At 38.2% G+C, this 23,514-nt stretch overlaps 1 protein-coding gene across 2 annotated transcripts in view; it reads right to left on the bottom strand.

The window, feature by feature from the left end:
• The window catches only part of RANBP17 (RAN binding protein 17), a 312,232-nt gene that overhangs the window by 32,235 nt on the left and 256,483 nt on the right, over nt 1-23,514 (bottom strand). For both annotated transcript variants that reach the window (XM_024753434.1, XM_024753433.1), the window contains 2 exons: nt 11,283-11,497; nt 8,994-9,132 (listed from right to left, as the gene is read on the bottom strand). In XM_024753434.1, the coding sequence (XP_024609202.1) occupies nt 8,994-9,132; nt 11,283-11,497 (354 nt within the window). The remainder of the gene's footprint in view (nt 1-8,993; nt 9,133-11,282; nt 11,498-23,514) is intronic.

A 23,514-nucleotide genomic window follows, 5' to 3' on the forward strand; every position in this document is an offset into this window, starting at 1 on the left:
TGCTGAACCTGTTTGCTTTTCTCTTTTCCTTCACATTTCTACCTTTGAAGTCCCAATCATGAAAGTAAATGGATTAAGTAACTTAACGTGTACAAAGGAAGCAAGCAGGAAATAGATATGGTTCCCCTCAGCAGTGAAGAGCAATATGCTATCAATCATACAAAAATTTTAAAGACTTCACATAGATTTGGTGACCACATGCCATGAAGGTTGCATTAAAAGGTTCCAATCTACTGAGTCAGCTATGAAAAAGCCAGGTAAACACTTTAGACATGAAGGTTGGAGCATATATCCTTGCAGTAAAAGCAAGAAGAAGAGCTTTCATTATGGCTGATTTATTGTTGGGGGCTTTGAAAAGGATAAATGTTACTTCAGGGTAGACTGAAAAGTGTGGAATCCTAAGGATCGTGGGCCATTTGATCAAAAACAGAATGAATAGTGATGAGGACTATGTACTATTTTCAGTTTTCTCTATTTGCAGCTCAAGCTATTGTGTGAGATTCAAACAATGAAACTCTCCTGAAATAAAAGAATGAGCAGAAGTCATGAATTTTCATGTTGTCCTAGCTCTTGGTGTTTATCATCCATGATTTAGACAGTTTTGGACAGATTGTTTTAGGCCCAACAGGCACTTTGTCCTCTCTAGCAACTTATTGTTTGGCACTGAAACAACCAAATGCCCCTTTTCTTCTGCAACTAGTCTCCACGGGAAGCATATGCATCATCAATGGGCCTCTTGTTCACGAAGACCCATCACAGAAAGCTGTTCTGTAAAGCTAACTGTATAGGAAAGAGCTGCTTAACTCAGAGTCAGAAGAATGATAATGGGGTTGAAATTACATTTGGCTTTGACTCAAAATTTCTCACCATAGCAGAGGGGAGGATGAAGGTCTTGGAAAAATATAGTGTGAAAGGCAATTTCAGAAACAAAAGGCCTATTTGGATGGTGCAGCAGTTTAGGGTTGAATCTGTATCTTCTAGATGTTTGACTATAGGAAGATTCAACTCCCACCTCTGTAAAATGTGTTTAATACCACCTACTTTGTTTTGAGAAATTAAAGATTAAAGACAAAAAGTGTGTAAAGATTGTAACATAGCGCCCAACACTTGTAGGTTTCCCCCTTTTCACTTCCCATTTGTTTTTCTGGCTATTTCAATTCCTGAAACACCAAGCCTGTCATTCTATTTAGCCAATCCATAGCTTTCTTCTCTCTTTAGCATGTTTCTGGTGGGAGAAACTAATGAACAAGGTCTCTAAGTTTCTACGTATTTCCTGAATGTTTTATTTCCAAATTACATTTATAATATTTACTCCATCCAATTCAAGAATGTGTTTCATGACAATAACATACACCCTTTATTAATAATGAAAATTTTATTAATAGTGACCTTGATGGGGAAATTTCTGGTGGTTTCCAGTTGGTTCAACTTTTAGCTTGCCCCCACCTTCCCTTGTCTTGTCTTCTGTGCCATCCTTTGCTTTCCTGGAAGGCACCCCCATTCCTGCCAGGGCTCACCTTCAGAGGCCTTCCCTGATCACTTCTAAAAAAGCCATACAATCATTCCTTCTTCATCATCCTATTTTAAGTCTTTGTTTAGCGCTTATCACGACTTGACATTTTCTTGTGTATGTGGTGAGTGTGTGTGTGTGTGTGTGTTTACTGTTATATCTCCTCACTAGAATATAAACTGCATATGAGCAGAGACCTTATCTATCTTGTTCTCTACAGCACTCTCAAGGTCTAGAATGGAACCTGGTACATAGCATGTGCACAGCTGATGTTTACTAAATGAATGAGTTGAGAGTCATTATTAGAAGCAGCTTTTTGTAAGCCCTGTGCTTGGTCTCTGTATGTAAGAGTATGGGGGTAGGTGGTGGTGGTGGTGGTGGTGGGTGATTAAAAACATGGAAAATATAATATATAAATACAATCACTTGTTCTTTTCACAAATTATAGCTGGCCTGAAACTAAAAATGCTAGTAAATGATTAACTAAAAAAATTTAATATCATGTTAAGCATATTATCTATCATTGGTTCAACTTTTCTGTACCTCCCTCTCATTTTTCCCACTGAGGCTATAGTAGAACTGAAGCCTGCCTGTAACCCAATTAATGCCTCTTTGCAAATTTTTCATTGTTGGAAAAGGAGAAACCCAAGTAGTTACGTTCAACAGTCTAAATAATCCTCTTTCTTGAAGACACAGGGCACACTTCACCTGCCAAATTGTGACCTTTATCAGATGGATCCAGCAGGGTGGTGAGGTGAAGAGGAATGGGTTTTAGAGTTAGAAAGACTCCTAGATGAGGCACTTATTAGTTGTATGACCTTAGGCAAGTTGTTTCACCTCTCTGGGCAGCAGCTTACTCATCTGTATAGTGAAAATAATATTACCTAATTCATTCATTCAACATATACTTATTGAGCACTTACCACATGCTAGGCACTGGGAAAAAATTCGTGATTAAGACACACTGTTCCTATCAAGTAGGAAGCCTACGATCAAGTAGGAAATAAGGACAAACAGTGCTGTTTGCATATTTAACCCAGTTTTGGTATGCAGAGTGGTTCTGAGAATGAAATGAGTGAAGTACACATATGAAAACACCTATGGCAGCATCAGGCACAGAGTCCATGTCCATGGTCATACATTCATAAGTGGCAGCACTGAGACTTAAATTCAAGTTCAGTATTCCCTGCATTATGCCACTTTGTCAAGATTCCTTTGAAGACTTGTTAAAATGCTGATTTCGGGCCTAAGATCATATGTTGAGAACAACACAGCCATCCGCAACTAATTCCAAATCTTCAAGTATTACTATAATATGAGATGAAAGAATGTCAAGACAAACTGTAATAATAAAAGACTTCGGTTTCTGTCCATGAAGGATTAACTGCTATGAGAATTTCTCCTTCTGCCATAAACAACTAGAAAACAGGACAAAATATATGAAACAACGGTTTTCAATTGTTGCACAAGAAGCAGTATAGGAGCATGAAACCAGAGAGGAGGGAAACAAATGAGGTAATACCTACCCAACTGCTCAAGCTTACTGCGCAAAGCAGTTTTCAGGCTACTGGACAGGAAAGGGGAACCCAAACAAAGCCAAGTGGTCTCACTGAGTTGAATTTGGGGAGGCTGAGGCAGCTAGAACTTGTGGGACAGAGTATCAGAGAGTGGGAACTATATAAGAAGTGAGCTCCGGAGATCTGCAGAGGAGTTCTCTCTAGTCTTTGAACAATATAACAGATATACGTAACATATGTGTAACTGGAGTTCCAGAAGGAATGGAGATGGAGAGAGGCAAACTATAATTATTTGAATGCAAACTATGATTATATTATTTGATGGTGTAGATGGTAAACCTTAGAGTACCACTAAAATTTAAAAAGTATGATTAATAAACCCACAGGGGATATAAAATGAACTCATTAGAAAAACATTTAATTAATCCAAACCAAAAGAAGGCAGGAAAAAGAAACAAAGCCCAGATAGGATAAAGAAAAAACAAACAGCAATATTATAAATTTAAACTCAAATATACTGGTAGTTATATTAAATGTAAATGGCTGAAACACTATTTAGAAGGCAGAGACAGTCAGATTTGATATAAAAATATGACTCAATTATATGCTGTATGTTAGGCAAATATGTCCATATCCTAATCCCCAGAACCTATTAATGTGTTAGGTTACACAGAAAAGAATAACTATGGTTGCAGATGGATTCAGGTTGCTAATCAGTTGAACCAAAAATAGGAAGATCATCCTTGATTATCTGGGTAGGTCCAAGGTAATTCCAAGGGTCCTTAAAAGTGAAAGAGAGAGGCAGAAGACATCAGAATCAATGGGACATGTATCTACGGAAGAATGGTCAGAGATATTCAATGTTGCTAGCTTTGAAGATGGAGGACAGAAGCCATGAGCCAAGGGATGTAGGTGATCTCTAGAGGCTGGAGGAGGAAAGGAAATAGATTTGCTCCTAGAAAGAAAAATTGTTCCGCTGACACCTTGATTTTAGTCTGGTGAGACCCGTGTCAGATTTATGACCTAAAGAACTATATGACAGTAAATTTACATTGTTTTAAGTCACCAAGTTTGTAAGAATTTGTTAAAACAGCAATAGAAAATACCTGCTGTCTTCAAGAAACCAACTTTAAATATAAAGACACAGAAAGAATAAAAGTGAAATGATGGAAAAAGAGTCTAATTCTAATCAAAAGAATGCTGGAGAGGCAAGTAATATCACACAAAGTAGATTTCAGAGGAAAGAATATTACCAGAAATAAAGAGCATCACTTCATAAGGATAAAGGGGTAAATTAATCAAGGGGACATAACAATCCTAAATATATATTTACTTGATAACAGAGCTTCAAAATAATTTATGCACAGACGGATAGAATTAAAAGGAGAAACGGACAAATCTATAATTATAGTTAGAGGCTTCAGCACTTCTCTCTTGATAATTCATAGGGCAAGTAGAAAACAAACAGACAAAAAACCAGTAAAAATATATAAAATGTGAACATTATCAAGCAATTATACCTGACACTTAGAGAACATTCTTCCCAACAACAATGGAATGAATATACATTCATTTCAAGTGCCCATGGAACATTCACCATATTCTGGACCATAGAAAAGATTCAACAAATACAAAAGTTATAACAACCGCTAATATGATTGCGATGGAATTAAACTAGACTCAATAACAGAAAGATCAGAAATTAAACAATGTGCTTCTAAGTAATAACTCACTGGTAAAAGAAGAAATCACAAAGGCAATAAGAAAATATTCTAAAACTGAATAGAAAAAGTCCCTAGGACTTCCCTGGTGGCACAGTGGATAAGAATCCACCTGCCAATGCAGGGGACACGGGTTTGATCCCTGGTCCAGGAAGATCCCACTTGCCGTGGAGCAACTAAGCCCACGCGCCAGAACTACTGAGCCTGTGCTCTAGAGCCCGCAAGCCACAACTACTGAAGCCCGCATGCCTAGAGCCCATGCTCCACAACAAAAGAAGCTACTGCAATGAGAAGCCCGCGCACCACAACTAAGAGTAGCCCCCGCTCGCCTCAAAGAGAAAGCCCGCGCGCAGCAACAAAGACCCAACGCAGCCAAAAATAAATAAAATTAAATCTTAAAAAAAAAAGCCCCCAATATATAAAAATTTTATCAGTTATAGCCACAGTAGTGCTTAGATAAAAGCATTCAATGTGTACATTAGAAAAGAAGAAAGGTCTAAGATCCACAACCTAAGCTTCTGCCTGAAAAAACTAGAAGAGGAAAAGCAAATAAACTGAAGGAAGGAAGTTATGAAGATCATACCTTAAGTCAATGAAATAAAAATATGGAAAAATAATAGAGAAATCAATGAAAACTGAAAGCTGGTTCTCTGCATAAAATCGATAAACCTGGAGCCAGAATGATAAAGAAAAAAAAAAAAACACAAATTGCCAATGTCAGGGATGAAAGAGGGAACACTACTAGAGATCCTACAGAAATCAAATTGTATAACAAGAGGATATTACGAACAATTTTATGTCAGTAATGTCAGATGAACTTCAGATGAAATGGACAATTTCCTTTAAAGACACAAACTATCAAATGCTACTCAAGATGTAATAGGAGGGACTTCCCTGGTGGTGCAGTGGTTAAGACTCCGCACTCCCAATGCAGGGGGCCTGGGTTCGATCCCTGGTCAGGGAACTAGATCTCACATGCATGCCGCAAGTAAGAGTACACATGCCCACAACTAAGGAGCTGGCGAGCCACAACTAAGGAGCCCGTGAGCCACAACTAAGGAGCACACAAGCCGCAACTAAGACCAGCGCAACCAAATAAATAAATTAATTAATTAAAAAAAGAAAGATGTAATAGGAGGCTGGAATAATCCTATATCCACTAAAGAAATTTAATTTATAGTTAAAAACCTTCTAACAAAGAAAAAATCTAGGCCTAGTGGTTTCACTAGGGAATTCTATCAAACATTTCACAAAGAACTGATAACAATTCTACACAAACTCTTTAAGAAAATAAGAGAGGAGGGAACATTTCCCAACTCATTTCATGAGGGCCCTAGACCAACGCTAAAACAAGGCAAAGATATGAGAAGAACAGAAAACTATAAAAGAAGAACCATAGAAGAATACATCGATAGCTGTCATGAACATAGATGTAAAAATCTGTATCTAGTAATATATAAGAAGGACAATACATCGTAACCAAGTGTGGAATGCAAAGTTGTTTTAACATTCAAATATCCATCAATGTGGTGATTAACATCATGTAATGTATTAACAGACCAAAAAAGAAAAACCATATGATTATCTCAGTATATGTAGAAAAAGAATTTGATAAAATTCAACACCCATTCATGATAATACTCTCAGAAAACTACAAAAGAAGAGAATTTCCTTAACAAGATAAAGAGCCTCTACAGAAAACCTAGAGCTAATATACTGAATGGTGAAAAAGAATGAATGTTTGCTCCATAACACTGGAGACAAGGAAAGAATGCTCGCTACCATCACTTCCATTCAACGATGTACTGTAGGTTCTAGCCAGTGTGATAGGGTAAGAAAAATAAAAAAAGCCATATAGGGACTTCCCTCGTGGTCCAGTGGTTAAGACTCCACACTTCGAATGCAGGAAGCATGGGTTTGATCCCTGGTTGGGAAGTTCTGCATGCCGTGCGGCCAAAAAAAAGCCATACAGATTGGAAAGAAAGAGGTAAAACTATCTTTATTTGCAGACACATCTATGCAGAATATCTTAAGAAATCTACAAAAGGCTACCAGAATTAATAAGTCAGTTTAGCAAAGTTACAGGATACATGGTCAGCATACAAAGAAATCAATTGCAATTCTACATGGTAGCAAAGACAATAGAAATTGAACCCAATATCATTTACAACAGCATAAAAACAGAAAATAGTTGTAAATACAACAACATATGGACAAGACTTATATATTCAAAACTTCAAAAATGCTGTTGAGAAAAGGTAAAGAAGATCTAAATAAATGGAAAGATATGCCATTGCCAGGAATTGAATACTCAATAGTGCTAAGATGTCAGTTCCCCAAACTGGGCTAGAGATTCAATGTAACCCAATAATAATTCCCCTGCTCATTTTTTTTCTAACATGAGAAACTGAAAAGTTGACTCTAAATTTATAAAAAAGGCAAAGGACCCAGAATAGCCAAGACAATTTAAAAAGGGAAAAACAAAATCAGAGGGCTATACTATCTGATTTTAAGACTTCCTATAAAATTAGGACAGTATAGAAATGGCACAAAGTAGTCTAACAAATAAAGGATATTCTTCAACAAAATATGCTAGAACAACTGAATATCTACATGTTAAAAAAGGAATCCCAGCTTTTACCTCATAATACTACATACAAAAATTAAATTGAAATGGATCATAGACCTAACCATAAGAGCTAAAACTATAAAACTTTTACAAGAAAACACAGAAAAAGCCTTTATGGCCTTGGGCTAATAAGCAAAGATTTCTTAGGATAGGACCAAAAAGACATGAACTGTAAGAGAAAAAAATAATTGGACTTCCTCAAAATTGAAAACTTTTATTCTTCAGAAGATACTGTTAAGAAAATAAAAAAGACAAGCCAAGGCTGAAAAAATACATGCAAAACATAGATCTGATAAAAGATTTGTATCCAGAACATATAACAACTCTTCCAAGATAAAACAACCCAGTTAAAGAAATTGGGTTGAAGATTTGAACAAATATTTTACCAAGAAGACAGATGAATGGCAAATAAGCAAGAAAAGATGCTCAAATCATCATTCATTAGTGAAATGCAAATTAAAAACTCAAGGAGATTCCACTTCACACCCACGAGGATGGCTAAGATTCAAAAGACTGATAATAGCAAGTGTTAGGGAAGATATAGGACCACTGGAGTCCTCATACATTGCTTGGGGGAGTGAAATGGTACAATCACTTTGGGAAACAGTTTGGCAGTTTTCTGTTTTAACATCTTTATTGGAGTATAATTGCTTTACAATGGCGCGCTAGTTTCTGCTTTATAACAAAGTGAATCAGCTATACCTATACATATATCCCCATATCTCCTCCTTCTTGCGTCTCCCTCCCACCCTCCCTATCCCACCCCTCTAGGTGGTCACAAAGCACCGAGCTGATCTCCCTGCGCTATGTGGCTGCTTCCCACTAGCTATCTATTTTACATTTGGTAGTGTACATATATCCATGAGTTTGGCAGTTTTTAATGATGTTAAATATACACTTAGCACACAGCCCAGAAATTCCATTCTGGTATTTACTCAAGAGAAATACCTGTCCACAGAAAGACTTGTACATCAATGTTCACAGTAGCATTATTCAAAACAACCAAATAATGGAAACAACCCAAATGTTATTGGTTGGTGAACATATTAACAAACGTAGTAATCCATACCACAGAATAATACTCAGCAATAGAAAGATAAAAACTTTCGCAAAATGTGGATAAATCTCAAAGGCGTTATGCTAAACGAAAGAAGTCAGACACAAAGGACTACAGGTTATATGACTTCACTTATATGAAATTCTGGAAAAGGCAAACTACAGTGAGAGAAAGTAGATAGTGGTTCCTTGGGGCTGGGACTAGGGGAAAGGGATTGATTAGAAGGGGTCAGGAGGGAGGTTTTTGCGGTGATGAAGATGTTCTGCATCTTGGCTGTGGTGGTTCATGACTGTGTATATGTTTGTAAGGACTCATTGAAATGTTCACTTAAAATCAGTAATTTTTACTGTGTGTAAATTATACTTTAATTAAGCTGATTAAAAAATATCAAAATATGAAAAAGGGCATTTTCTGTCTCGCAGGTAATAGTTATAAAATAATCTTTCAGTTTGGGTAAATAATCTTTCCCCCTTTGTAGGATGATCATCTCAAAAGCACATACATTAAGAGACCACAATCAAGTCTTTCCTCTGAAAACAGTGTTCTCCATGATACTTACCAAGAGTACTGAGTCCCTCTGAGATAGATGTGAGAACATACAGGAGTACAGGAGGCTCTAAGTTGGTGACGAAGCTCATGTGGTCCTGGGTGAGACATTCCAGGAGTGGATAATAAGACTGGCTCAGTTTCCGATATTGCTATAACAGAAATACTAAATGTCAAGCCACAGGGAAGCAAAAGACGTGTCACAGTTCAGTGAAAATTGCCATTTATAATATTAGAAATTGTGACCTTACACATAAATACATAAAATAAACATAAATATAAATACATGGAACAAATGACATAATGATTCTCAATTCAGTATTTAAAGGGGTTCTAATAAAGATCTCTTGATCTCTAGAAACCCTAATTTGAAGCTACAGCATACCCTAGTAAAGTAATTTCAATTTTGCCTTATGTGGTTAACACTTAAGTGCAATTGCTGCGGTATAGAAGACTGAATGATTTTTCTGGGCTGGAATATTGTAACACTGAACAGTGCTTAATAGTGGCTAGGCAACCTTTTTTTTTAACACAAAGAAATTTGTGTTATATATTTGTGTTATAATAGCATTGGCATCATAGTCTGCTACATTTACACAATGCCAACCCATCTAATTAAATCATAACTTGGTAAATGGCTTAATATTTACCATATACAACAGGCAAAGGATAAGTGCATGAGAAAGATACCTGGAAAGCCTCAAATGAAACCCAAACCAGTATCAAAGAAGCACAACACTTATAAGAGAAATAAACCATATCGATATTTATTAAAGTAAAATTGACTATCTCCATAAGAATCACATGGGGTGCTTGTTAAAGATGCAGTTTTCTGATTCCCAATTCAGACTTACAAAATGAAAACCTCTGGAACGAGGTCCTGAAATGTGCATTTTCAAAATGTACACTAAGGGAGCCCTATGCACCCTCAATTTTGAGATTACTGAGTTAGAGGTTTGCTTGTCTACTAGAAAAAAGAATAGAGAAATTCCTGGAACCATATCAGGTTTTTTTGGTGGGCCTCAACTGTAGTGAAGAGTTCCCTCAATGAGGAGGCTGTAACACATGGCTGATCTGACTCAAGTTTCCACTTTGTAATTTCTGTTGTACAGGCAGCCTTCAATGAACATTCCATTCTACTGCAAAGAGGCTTGACAACTTTGGCTTGAGATGTGGTTTTTTCGTTTTTAGTATTTTTTGGCCATGCCGCGCAGCTTGTGGGATCTCAGCTCCCTGACCAGGGAATGAACCTGGGTCTCTGGCAGTGAAATTGCAGAGTCTAACCACTGGACTGCCAGAGAATTCCCGAGATGTGGTTTTATGAAGACTAGCTTAGAAAGGTGGAAGAGGGTACCTCTAGTGCATTAGAATGTCAAAGGAGCATTTCTCATACAGGTTGACTAACCAAGGCCCTCAGATCTCACTTGTAACCTTGGGCTGGGAGCAGGTGGGAAAGCCTAAACTAAGCCTGAGCATGAATTTGGCTGTGTTACTGAAGTAATTACTGCAACCACATTGGGCATATGTTAGCTTTTGTGTAATCAGGATGAGATATTTAAAAAAAAGTCTGATAACGACTCAGACTCAGCTCAGTGGAAGAGCCTGGAAACTTGAATTCCAACAAGCACCCCAGGTGATTCTGAGGGGCAAAGTTTGAAAACAACTGACATACATCACAGAGACTAGATGGTAGAGTAGAAGAGGGACCTAGAGATCACTTTGTTTAATTTACTGATTTTAAAGGTGAGGAAATTGAAGCCTGGAGAAATAGAGAAGGTGATTTATTCAAGGTAAATGACCAGCAAGTGGCAGAGTTGAGACTACATACCAGGCTGCTCAACTTCCAGTTTAGCACTCTGTCCACCACACCTGAATTTTAATGGAAAGCAAGGCCAAACAGCAAGGGGAGTACACAGAGTAGAAATGAAGGAAGGAGCAGATCCTATAGTCATTCTGCATTTTCTGCTCCAGGAAACACAGACCTTCTCTGAATTATGAGTACAGTTGTAAGCAATTAGTTGAAATTGCTAATTACATTCTCTCTAGACACAGAACCTGGAATACCTGAGATGACCAGTTTATCAGAAGATGGTAGCTGCAGTTCTCAAAACTGCACATTTAGTTATATAAATACAGCCACTATAGTTATTCAAATCCTGTAAGTTAAATCAAGAAGCTGTCCTAAAACATAAAATGATCTGGTGCTATTCTAACTCCTTGGGCTTCATTATAACAATTCCAACCCTGTGGTGGTGTTACTTCACGTTTCATACAAAGACTCCCACGACGCATGATTGCTTACTAGCAAGTCACTGTGGGACACTGACAGCAGCATTTTGACAAAGGCCTGGAGTACATTGTCAAAATGGTTGTCCCCATACAACTTGAAGACGCCAAAGCTGACATAATTTCCACACAAGGCAGATTTGAGAGCTGAATAGCAGATGGAGATGCCCTTGAGTTTCATTGGATAAATCTGATCTTTTGAGAGGCTCCCAAGGGACAGGATCTGATTACCTGTTTTAGGGTAAAAGCAGAATGAGTAAGTGACATAAGTAGATGTAACTCAAAGCAGTTATGAGGCACATTATTCAACATTTTCACTTTACTGCTATTGTTCACTTCCCCCTACCGTTGTTCCAAGAATTACATCATCCATATAATGAAAAATATAAATACATAAGGCAGTTTACCTGGGAAGTGCAAACGGCCCGAGGAAAATCAATCACGGGGTACTGGAAAAGTTTGATATTTTTATCTGGATGGTGATTACGTGAATATATATGTGGATGCACAAAAATTCATTGAGTTGTACTCCTAAGATTATTTCACTTTATGTACTTTAATATATATGTTATCTCTTCTTCAATAAGAAGTTAAAAAAAGTAGGAGTAAATAACAAACTAAGTCAAGAGAAAAAGATAACTTAGAGATATAAATTACTCTGAATTGTGGGATGAATTTTCAACCTTTTCACATGCACTTGATATTGAGTTACTTCACTCTTAGGGGCCTCATAGGTTTGACACATGAGTTAAATGAAATAAGACACAAGAAATTCTTGGCACAGTGCACAATAAAGGTTACTTCCTTTTTCTTCTTAGACGTTTTTTCAGAAGATCTAAAGAGACGACTGTTTAAAAACCGTACTTAAATTCTATGTCTGACCATCAAAAGATGAAGAAATGTTTATATAATCACCTTACAGCTTTTTATAGTTAGCATTTACAACTAATAGTTTCTCTTTCTGAAATCTGTGCTAGTAAGGTTTGCTACCAGGCAATACCTAAGAATGCTTTGTAAAGAATTATAAAGCCATACATGTTTCTTAGCTCTGCTTTTTCCTGTTCAAGTGAGTACTGCTTCTAAAATTGAAACTAAATTCAATTTACAAAATTTAGAGGCATATTGTTGTGGTTTTGTACTGTGTCTATTGGGCTAAATAAGAATTAAGTTTCCCAGAACTCATTTCCCTGTACGGTTGTGGGCTAGAATTGAGCAAAACAGAAATCTATATGAGATTTAGAAGGTGGAAGTGAAGTAGCAGCCATGACTTTCTGAAGGTTGTTGTGATTAGAGGTGTGAGAAAAAGATGTAGAAATACCGCTGGGTTTTAGTTTCTCCTTGTTCTTTCCTGCTCTGTGTCTAGAACTACAAGCCCTGTTGACCAATGACCCCAAGCCTCCCACCAAGTGCTTGGCAGCACACGTACAGAGCAGGAGCTGTGCAGAGGCAACAGTCTTCCATTGCTTCTTTACCACTACTCAAGTCCCCCCTCTCACCCCACATCCTTTCAGGGTCCCACCCCAGCAGCTGGATGTCTCTAGCTTTTAGCTTTCCCTGCAAGCTCCAACTTGTCCATCCATGCCATTATTTCAGGAGGGCCTGTTAATGATTTTTCTCCTGAACTTCCAACTCTCCCCCTTGGACCTATTTTCCCATCTTCACCCAAGATTGTACAAGGTCTAATTCCTAAAATAAATTCCCTGTTCCATCAGTGTCACAGTGTCTGTTTTTCCTTGTTTGAATCCTGACTGATAGGTATATTATGAAAACCACATGTTTACTAAAGAGGTTAAGAAGGACCAATAATTCTAGCAGAGCATGAAACAGGACTCGCCCAGGGTGAAGGTTCCCTCCCCTTTCTCTGCCTACTGAAACATTTCCACACACAGATTTTCTTCTGTGCATCCTTTGAAGCCCATGTGGCTTTGCTTATAATTTGTACATTAGAATGACAACACCATTGTGTCGGCTGAAGCATATCTTGGAATTTACTCCGTACCACAGTCTGTACTCTCTCTCATGATCTCATCCTAACTTACCTTAGAAAGATATTGTAAGTTTCATAAAGATTCAACTCAGTACGACAGCGTTCACTTAATAGCTACCCTGTGTGAGGTGCTAGGATAAACGAATGAAACAAAATCTTTGCTCTGAAGGAGTTCAGTCTGCTGGGAGAAGTAGATTTGTAAATAAATAATTCCGTACAATGTGACAAACACTATCAGAGAGGTCTGTCAAGATTTTATGGGAATAGAAGAGACTGACTTTGCTTGGGCAGGAGAGCAGTGTGGGAAAGGCTTCACAGAGCAGGTTACTTCTCAAGGATCAATCACAGTTTCTCAGGTGGACTTGAAGGGAGAGAAGAGTATTCCAGAAAGGTTATATGCACAGGCATGAAGGTCTGAAAAAGCAGGGTACTGCAGGAGAGGGCAGTTTTCAACCACTGCTTTTCTACCTTTGCCTCCAATTCAATATAAATCAAGGTAGACATTTCCCCCCACTTCCCTTTCCCAGGAAAGAAAAGCACTGCTTACATGTGATGGAAAAAGCTAGGGTAATTTGGTGATGGTGGTGGTGGTTTACACATTTTGGGTCTGTTAAGGAGGCCAGGGGCAAACGGAGAAAACTGGGTCATCTTTCAGGGACTTCTTACGCTGATGTCCTTATGGGGGAAGTAAAGATCCTATATTCTTCAGCACAAGATTGAATAGGAAGACGAAGAATTGTGATGGGGAAAAATTTTTGATTCTAAAGGACTGGATAACCTATCATCAAGAAGGATTAATTATTTAGAATCACAACTTTTATTGCTGTGTTAAAGCTGCAATCTGGCATACTTGTTTTTTTGGACTGCTTCAGACACATCTGTGTTAATTAAAACAGTAATTAGTATAGCATTATGACCTTGAAAAAGTAATACTTTTGAAAGAGGAAACTATATTTAATTGTGCTCAAGTGGCTCCGCATTCCGTGGTGGCTGTAAGACTATGGAAGAGAAGATGTGGCCGCATCATTATTCACTCCGATCAGCTTTATTCAATCTATGTTATTCAACAACACTTACTAAAATTGGAGGCCCTGCCCTCCAAAAGCTTAAAATCTAGCAGTTAGACTCACATTGCTGTAAACAAAAGTGACTGAGCTGAGGTTTGGTTTTGATGTTCCTCTATAGGTATGACAACCCTCCTTGCCTTCCTTATTCCACCCCACACCCATAAAGTCCCATCTCCTTCCTTCCCAGAATTTCCTTCCTAAGAGGGAGATCTTTATTACACTGATGGATCGCTGGGAGATGAAGGCATTGCCAGGCTGGCAGCCACTGAAGCCAGTAGCAGTTGCCACTTGTACAAAAGGAAATGATACTTTCTTTAATGAAATAAGAGACTTCTAAAGTTTAGAATCAAAAGGAAAATCTCTGATTGTTTCCCACTGATTATATCTGCCACAACTGGGAGCAGGGGAATGAGATGCTGTTACAACCTTAACATCAGACCTGGGTAAGACAGATGTTGAGGCTATGCTGGGGCTCTGGAAAAGGATGCTGTGAACTGAATGGTTTACCTGGCTAAGGGCAATGACTGAGGAAGGGAAGCACAAGTGTTATGGAACTGCCATTCTTACTGTTGTATATGCTATAACAGGAAAAGAAATCTCACTAAATAATAAGGGGAAAAAACCTGGGAAATAAGCATAGAAGACTCCTGCTATAATTTTGCTTATTACATATATTTCCCTCATTATAAGCTTACATTAACTGCTTGGGTTCCTCTTTCTTAACCTCTATTCTGTCTTTTTTGGAGAAGCCCCCCTTTTGTGTGTGTGTGTGTGTGTGTGTGTGTGTTTGGTTAGCTTCCAGCATTCAGAAGTACCCTTCTAGACCACTCTCAATAACTAGATTTAGAGAAGGATATATAAGAAGATGCAAAATCTCCTTTTCTGTTTATCTGATATCTACTTTCAGACCTATGTTTTAAACAACTTTTTCCCCTTCTGAGACCCTATCTCTTCCCTGATGACTGACTCCATGATGTCCTCTACAGAGGAGGCTCCCTACACCCAAAAAGAAGTGGCCTTCCTTCAAAGGCCTCAGCTGGAGAACTGTGTAACAAGATAGTAGTCTAACAGAAAACAGACAGACAGTGCGTAAGGTAGTCATGAACCAGGTGGGCTTCTGAGTCATACCGACCTGGGGTTTGAGTCCTACTTCTTTGCTCACTACCTGGGTGTCTGAACAGATTATTAGTCTCTGTAAGTCAGTTTCCTCATCTGTAAAACGAGGACAATAACAGTACTTATAACTCACAAGGCTCTTATGTGGAGTAAAAGGGACAGCATACGTAACGTGCTTACCACAGTAACTGGCACAGTGGTCATGTAAACCAGAACAATGCACAGTACTAGGCGTTCATTTCTTTCTCCAGTCTACTAGCCTGTAAATTCATACATGGGGAGCTATGGCCTGAAAAAGAGGAGGAGGTAAGGCTGGGTGTGTTTGGTGTAGAATAATGTCCCTTCCTTCTAACACATAATTCAAAGTAAGGTCAATACTACATCTTCGACCACTTTCCCTTTATTCCTTCCAAAGAGAACTGGCTGCAGGGGGTCTTTGGCCCACAATCTACCAGTTCTCTGTGCCCTCAAAAGAATACGTTTTAAAAAAGGTGCAAGGGATAAGATATACTGTAGTTGTATTTTATACCAGGAAGAACTAACAGTATGAACAATGTCACTTCCTGGTTTATAGAGCAATCCATTACATTGATTTACCTTTTCTTTTTCCCTTTTAATCTCTAAAATTTTAAAGTGAATTTGATATTTAGCTGACAGCTCTACAGGTTGAATGTCTTCATTCGCCATCAGAACAATTATGGGAAGAGAAGTGCAAGCTTCCTGACATTCCTTTACTTCAGGTCACTCAACCCAGTCTGTCTCTGTGCAAACCAGCTGAGGCCCCTGGACGTAAATGGTCTGGGACAGAAATGAAGCTGTGGAGACTGGAAAGGAATATAACATTTCCCTTTCATGTTGAAAAAGATTAAAACAATGCAGCATTGATAAGCATGTGGGAAATTAAGGAAATTGTTGGGAATGTGAATTAGTATAACGATTCTAGAGGGTAATTTGGTAAATTTTATTAAAAATATTAAAAATGCGTAAATCCACTTTTGGGAATATATTCTAATTCTAAATGTTCACTACCATATCTACCTATCTCCTAGCGTTTGCACTTACACACTGTCTTCTATAAAAGCCAGCCCCTCAGTATGTTGAACTAGCTCCCATCTCCTCTTATGTGCTTGAGAACAAAGCACAGCATTTTCCCCCTTTCTCTCCTATGCAATCTTTTTTATTTTAAAAAAAACTTTCTCTTGGCCCTACTTCCCTGCCTGATATTACTCCCCTTTGTAACAAAACTCCTTAAAAGAACTGTGACCTTCACTGTCTTCATTTCTTCTCCTCTGATTCTCTTTTACACCCACTCCACTGAAAGTGCTCTTTTCAAGGTTCCCAATGACCTCCTTGTCCCTAAACATAATGGTCGACTCTTAGTCCGCATCTTATTTGATTCATCGGCAGCTTTTGACACAGCTGACTACCTCTTCTTCCTTGCCTTCCAAGACACACACTCTCCTGATTTTCTCTTACTTCAGTGTTTGCTCATTCTCTCCTTTGCTGGTTCCTCCTCTTCTCCCTTTCCTCCTAACACAGAATACCCCTGAACTCGAAGCTAAATCTTTTATATTTAAATTCATACCCCCACCCCGGTGATCTTATCTAGCTTTGCAGCTTTAAATGCCGTCTAAGAGTTAATGACTCCCGTATTTGTTTCTCTAGGCCAGACCTCTTCCAATCCTCAGACTTGTATATCCAACTCCGTATTCAACACCTCCACGTGAATGTCTAATCAACACCTCAAGCTCAACACAACCAAAATGGAACTTTTGAGTCCCCCTCACACCCATTCTCAGCCTTTTCCATCTCAGTTAATGGTAACTTCATCCTTCCAGTTGTTTATGCCAAAATCCCTTGATTACATTTTCTCTCTCATACCATATATCCAATCCATCAAGAAATTGGATTTACCTTCAAGATATATCCAGAATCTAACCACTTCTCACTACTCCCACTGCTATCACCTTGGTCAAAGCCAATAGCAAATCATGTCAGCCCTCTGCTCAAAACATTCTAAAGTCCTTCTCCTTCACTTGGAGTTAAAGTCAAAGTCCTGATAACCTTTACAGGATATGACGTTACATGACATTGCTTTTGTTATTACTCTCTTTTGTTCACTCTGTTCCAGCAACCAATGTCCTTGCCGTTCTTCAGACATGCCAGATACACTCTTGCCTTAGGACCCTAAAACTTGGTGTTCCTTCAGCCTGGAATACTTTTCCCCAAGATATCTGCGTAATTAACTCCCTTATTTACTGTAAGTCTTTGCTCAAATGTCATTTTCTCAATGAGGCCTACCTCGATCACTTTACTTAGTAATGCAACATGTTTCCCAATCCCTGGTACTTCTAATGCTCCCATCTTTATTTTATTTTATTTTATTTTTTTGCCGTATGCAGGCCTCTCACTGTTGTGGCCTCTCCCGTTGCGGAGCACAGGCTCCGGACGTGCAGGCTCAGCGGCCATGGCTCACGGGCCTAGCCGCTCCGCGGCATGTGGGATCTTCCTGGACCGGGGCACGAAGTCGTATCCCCTGCATCGGCAGGCGGACTCTCAACCACTGCACCACCAGGGAAGCCCCTAATGCTCCCATCTTGATTTGCTTTCTTTCTTTTTTTTTCCCCATAGCACTTATTACCTTCTGACATACAAAATAATTTCTTTTTCAGTTTTGCTCACTGATATATCCAGAGTCTAGAACAGCACCTGCTGCTCTCAATATATATCTTTGTTGACTGAGTGAAGCTCACGAAGCTGAATGTACAGTGTATGTACTTGCTGCAACAGTGTATTATAGTGAAAGTTACATGTTTATAAAAATTACGTTTATCAAAAGGTGAATAATTAAATAAATTATAGTATGACCATAAAATGGAATGCTTTACATCTATTTTAAAAGATATGGTAGAAAAAATTATGAAAAACCAAAGGAAAAAAGGAGATACGGTAGATTTAGATATGTATTAATATAAAGTGATGGCCATGATATAAGTAAAAAATAGCAAATTGCAGATTAGCAAGTATATTATAATACCACTTTTGGAATAATATATGTATATGCACACATAAAAAAGTATGAATGAGCACACACTAAACTGTTAATGATGGTTATCTTTGAGTGATGAGATAATCAGGAATTTTCACTTTCTACTTTCTCCAGCAATTCTGAAATCCTTCAGTTTACTGGTAGACCATGCTAATGTTTTATATTTATATGATTTTGTAAAAGCTATTGCCTGCTTGAAATGCCCTCCTCAAATTTCCAGGCCCTATTCTTATTTCCTTCTCTGGCTCCTCAGTTTTGAGTTAGAAACTTCTGGGCTCCCATAGCACTCTGTATGCTTCTTAAGCATAAAAGTGAGCACAACACATTATAATTCTTTATTTACTTGTCTGAATACACTGCTGGACTCCACTAAGAGAAGAATCAGTAAGATTATTTTTGTGTGTCTTATTTCTCTTCCTATCCCTTGTAACTCTCAAACACATAGTAAATGCTCAATAAACGTTAGCTGCATGGATGAAAGAATCGACTGAACTCTAAGCCACTTGTTTGGAGATCACGCTTACTTATTTAACAGCTTGTTTAGCAGTTTTTGCTTGTGTGCAGAAGTGGCCAAGTCCAACACGTGTGGATTCACAGTGAAATGTATTCCTCAAGGCCTGGGATCCTCAAGGTGTTGATCATTCCATCGCCTTAAGAAGATTTTTGTGAGCTTACTCTACTACTTTGTTGTCCTATGTCTCCGACCACGTTTCTGATACAACTCTATGTCCCTGACCACGTTTCTGATACAATCTAAGGTTATGTCCATGGTTCCTGGATGATCTGTTTTCCAGAACTGTTATTTCCTGATAACATTTTAAGTCTCTAATTATTTCAAGTCCAACACATTGTTCAGCTATCTTTTTTTTTTTTTTTTTTTTTTTTGGAGGCTCAGTGGCCATGGCTCACGGGCCTAGCCGCTCCGCGGCATGTGGGATCTTCCCGGACCGGGGCACGAACCCGTGTCCCCTGCATCAGCAGGCGGACTCTCAACCACTGCGCCACCAGAGAAGCCCTGTCCAGCTATCTTTCTGTAATCATTTAAACATAAATAGAAATCATAATCCTTTATTCTTACAATGCTTCTAATAGTATCAATACATACCAGTAATTTTCAAGCTCTTTTACTAAAAAAAAAAAATCTTTAAGCAGGTGACCCCTATTACAAATAAATCTAGTGCAACTATATATAGCTGGGTGGCTCTGGTCAAAGTGGCAGTAGGGTCCCCTCCTCCCCCCTCTCTGGAGAGGCTCTGTGGTACTTTCACAGATCTCTAGGGCTCTGAAAAACCCAGTTGGAAAACCACTGGTTTGTTTTCTAGGTCACAGTAAATAACAGCGGCTTGTATATCAGTTTACAAATTCAATTTAAGCATATTATTAGATCATACCTTAAATGCACCTGGAGCATATATTGCTCAAAAGAACCCTGATGTAAATTCTTATGTACAGTGAATAATTATAGTTGTTCTCTCCACTATTAAAGTTTAGATTTTTCACACACTGAGCTTTCTTTAAATCAGGTACCTAAGGAAGGAATAAAAGCAGCTCCATTTTTGCCAGTCTTATAAAAACAACCACTATTTCCCCCTTTTGCGCACTCTTTAACCAACAGATGTCACTAAAGATACCATTACCCAGAGGCAAAGGGAAGAAAAGATTAGACAAATGGAAATTGAGCATAAAAACCACCCAGTTCTTAAACTGAGAAGTAGGTTTCCAAAGTAATAACATTTATTACAGTGCATGCAACATTTTAACCAAAAATTTAAGAAAGAAATTTCTTTTATTAAGTTGCTCAGGCTGAACGGATCATAGCACTAAATTTTGAAATACATGTTCTTGAAGCAATTTAAAACTCATTAGAAATAATAGGCTTGGGCTAGTAGAAAATGTGGTAAAATCTAATCCTCATCCAAATGCTACCTGGGCTGCACAAACAGGAAATTGTTTTGTGCTACTGTGGCTAACCTCATTGCTGACCCTGAGCTGTAACGGCGAGAGCAGCTGAGAGCTGAGGCAAAATTAAAAACTTCCATCAAAGTATATCATGACAGAATGTAGATAAATAAAACAGCATATCAAAAGTACTATTTTTCTGCCAGTCTCATTGAGTAGCGAGGTGGAGGTATTCCATAAAATATATAACGAATCAGGTGCATGTGGAAATGAGTTCTTCCCCCCTCTGAACTGCCCCAATCATCGATTACACAAATACGGCCCATGACAGGTGAGCAGAGAAGGAACCCAGCGAGGATGGGAACAGAAGGGATCAGAGAATGTTCTGGCCCCTTTCTTCTATGGGCTCTCCCTTCCTTCACCTTGGCTTACCACAGAAGTAAATAATGTTGGTTCTTCTGTACCCTCCTAGTCATTCTTTTCCTCATCTTCTAGACTACTGGATGGCAACCATAGGATCTCCCTTCAGTGAGCATATTAGAATCTCCAGAGGTAAAAGCATGGGTAATAAAACATTACACAGGTAAAGACAGACAAAATCAGCTCGGCTGACTGAGGCCAGCATGTGGAATCAGTGAAGGCTGAAAAAGAGTTTTCTATCATTCTATGTAAAGCGCATGTGTCAAAGTCACTGGTGACAAAGTTGAAGGACATTCTTCCATTGAACCTACATTTTCCTTAAGTTTTAGGATAGAAATCACCATACTTAAAGAGCAGTACTTCATCAAAAATACCCAACTTTGTGTGGCAACTCTCAAGTGGCAGAAAGGAACATGGAAAGACTACTGTCTGAAGTTATACAGACTTTGAATGAAATTCCAATTTGACTATTTGCTAACTATGTAATATCTGGCAACTCTTTAACTTCTTATGAGCCTCAATTTCTTCATAACAGTAATCACAGTAGCTAAGTGATCTAAGGGCTTTCCATGCACCATGTAATTGAATCCTCACAACCACCCTATGAAGTAGGTATTATTTTCTCTGTTTAACAAGAAAGTGAAGCAAGAGAGGCTTAGCAACTTAACCAAGGCCAAGTGACTAGTGAGTGGCAGATAATAATACTTACCTTAAGGATTCAATGGGCTAATGTATGATTAATGGTCTAGTATAGGAGCAGGCACATAATAGTTGATTAAAAAATGGAAGCAACCATTATTATTAGTCCAAACTAAGGAGAAGAACCTTACCCTAATCTCCTAGTCTTTCTTCAGAGTAAGAAAACTCCTTATTGGCTTTTCTTCTCAAGAATGCTTTGAAGGTTTTCTCTTTTCTTTTTCTTTTTTCTGCTTTTCTTTCTCTTTTCTTCCTCTCTCTCCCTCTGCCTCCTCCTCTTCTTCTTCCTCCAATATAATCCTCACAGTTTTCTTTCTCAACTTTTGCTGCAATGCTTTTGTCTATGTTAAACAACCTGACAGAGGACTGAATAGCTTTTGAAGCCCATAGACTTGGCGATGTCCTGAGATTCCTTTTGGTATCACTTGCTGGACAAACATTCTGTCCTATACTAGAGATTCAGTGATCCTGGAAGAGGAAGAAGTTGCTGCTCTTATCAGCCCTACTGTAAGAGTGAGTAAGCCTCAGTAAAAGAAACTGGATCCAGAAAAGGGGGAAGGAAAGATACAACTGTGGTTGGTAACAGGAAACAAACATTTGTAGAGTTAAAGGTCTATTGACTACTAAGAAATTCTTATATGTGCATTGTTTCATAATGGGGAAGTATTTCTTTTTAAGAAGTGAGGAAATAGACGCTTAGCACTTGTTACAGGCAGAAGGAAGCAGGACAGCATGGTCTAAACAGAAGGCATTCCTGAATAAGAAAGTGATGAGGTCAGTGAACCCCTACCCAAAGGAGGCTGGTTCTGTGAGTGTAAGAGAATGGCTTTGGATCAAGGAAAGGCATATTCACTGAGTACCTAAGCCATGTCACAACCTGTGCCAAGCCCTTTACCCAGAGTAGCTCAATTAACCACCTCTAATCCTAACTAGACAGATAGGTCACTAGGTATTCATTATTTCTAATTTTACATATGAGAAAACTAGGCCAAAGAGGTGTAGTGTCTTAGCTGAATGTCATGGAGTTGATATGGGTTGGTACTAGAATTGGTACTCAGATCTTTTAATTGCCAAAATCTATGTTTTTTTAAAGATATCATTCTTTTGGAAAAAGCTCCAGTCATATGTCTTTTATGATAAGACACTGAAAGGAATTAGATATACCCTGGAAACACAACAAGCTGTACTGAGAATATTCAAAAAGGGGTCCATTTTTACCTTTGGGCAGCAAAGCATTTCTACTTTATGTGATTCTAATGCGTCCATTTTCAACAGATGCAAAAGTTGTGGCAATATAGTTGCTGGTACAGATGAAAATAGGAGAGTTTAAATTTACTGTCTTAAATAAGTGCTTTCTGTAGTTTCTATACACTTATGACCTCAAACTCTAAAAATCAAATGTACAATTAAAACTAAGCATTTTTAACAGAGGCCTACAGTGCATACAGAACAGAGTCCCAGAATATTTTGAGTTCAAGTAAAAACAATTTAAAAGAACTTTTTCTGCTTTTTAAAATAGGTTTTACTTTTTAAAAAGTAATATGCTTTTTAATTTTTTTAAATTGGAGTTCAGTTGCTTTACAATGTTGTGTTAGTTTCTGCTGTAGAAAATACCTAGGAATAAACCTACCTAAGGAGACAAAAGACCTGTATGCAGAAAACTATAAGACACTGATGAAAGAAATTAAAGATGATATAAACAGATGGAGAGATATACCATGTTCTTGGATTGGAAGAATCAACACTGTGAAAATGACTATACTACCCAAAGCAATCTACAGATTCAATGCAATCCCCATCAAACTACCAATGGCATTTTTCACAGAACTAGAACAAAAAAAATTTCACAATTTGTATGGAAACACAAAAGACCCTGAATGGCCAAAGCAATCTTGAGAAGGAAAAGCGGAGCTGGAGGAATCAGGCTCCCTGACTTCAGACTATACTACAAAGCTACAGTAATCAAGACAGTATGGTACTGGCACAAAAACAGAAATACAGATCAATGGAACAG

This window comes from Neophocaena asiaeorientalis, unplaced genomic scaffold (assembly GCF_003031525.2).
Source record: "Neophocaena asiaeorientalis asiaeorientalis breed wild unplaced genomic scaffold, Neophocaena_asiaeorientalis_V1.1 scaffold268, whole genome shotgun sequence".
NCBI lineage: Eukaryota > Metazoa > Chordata > Mammalia > Artiodactyla > Phocoenidae > Neophocaena > Neophocaena asiaeorientalis.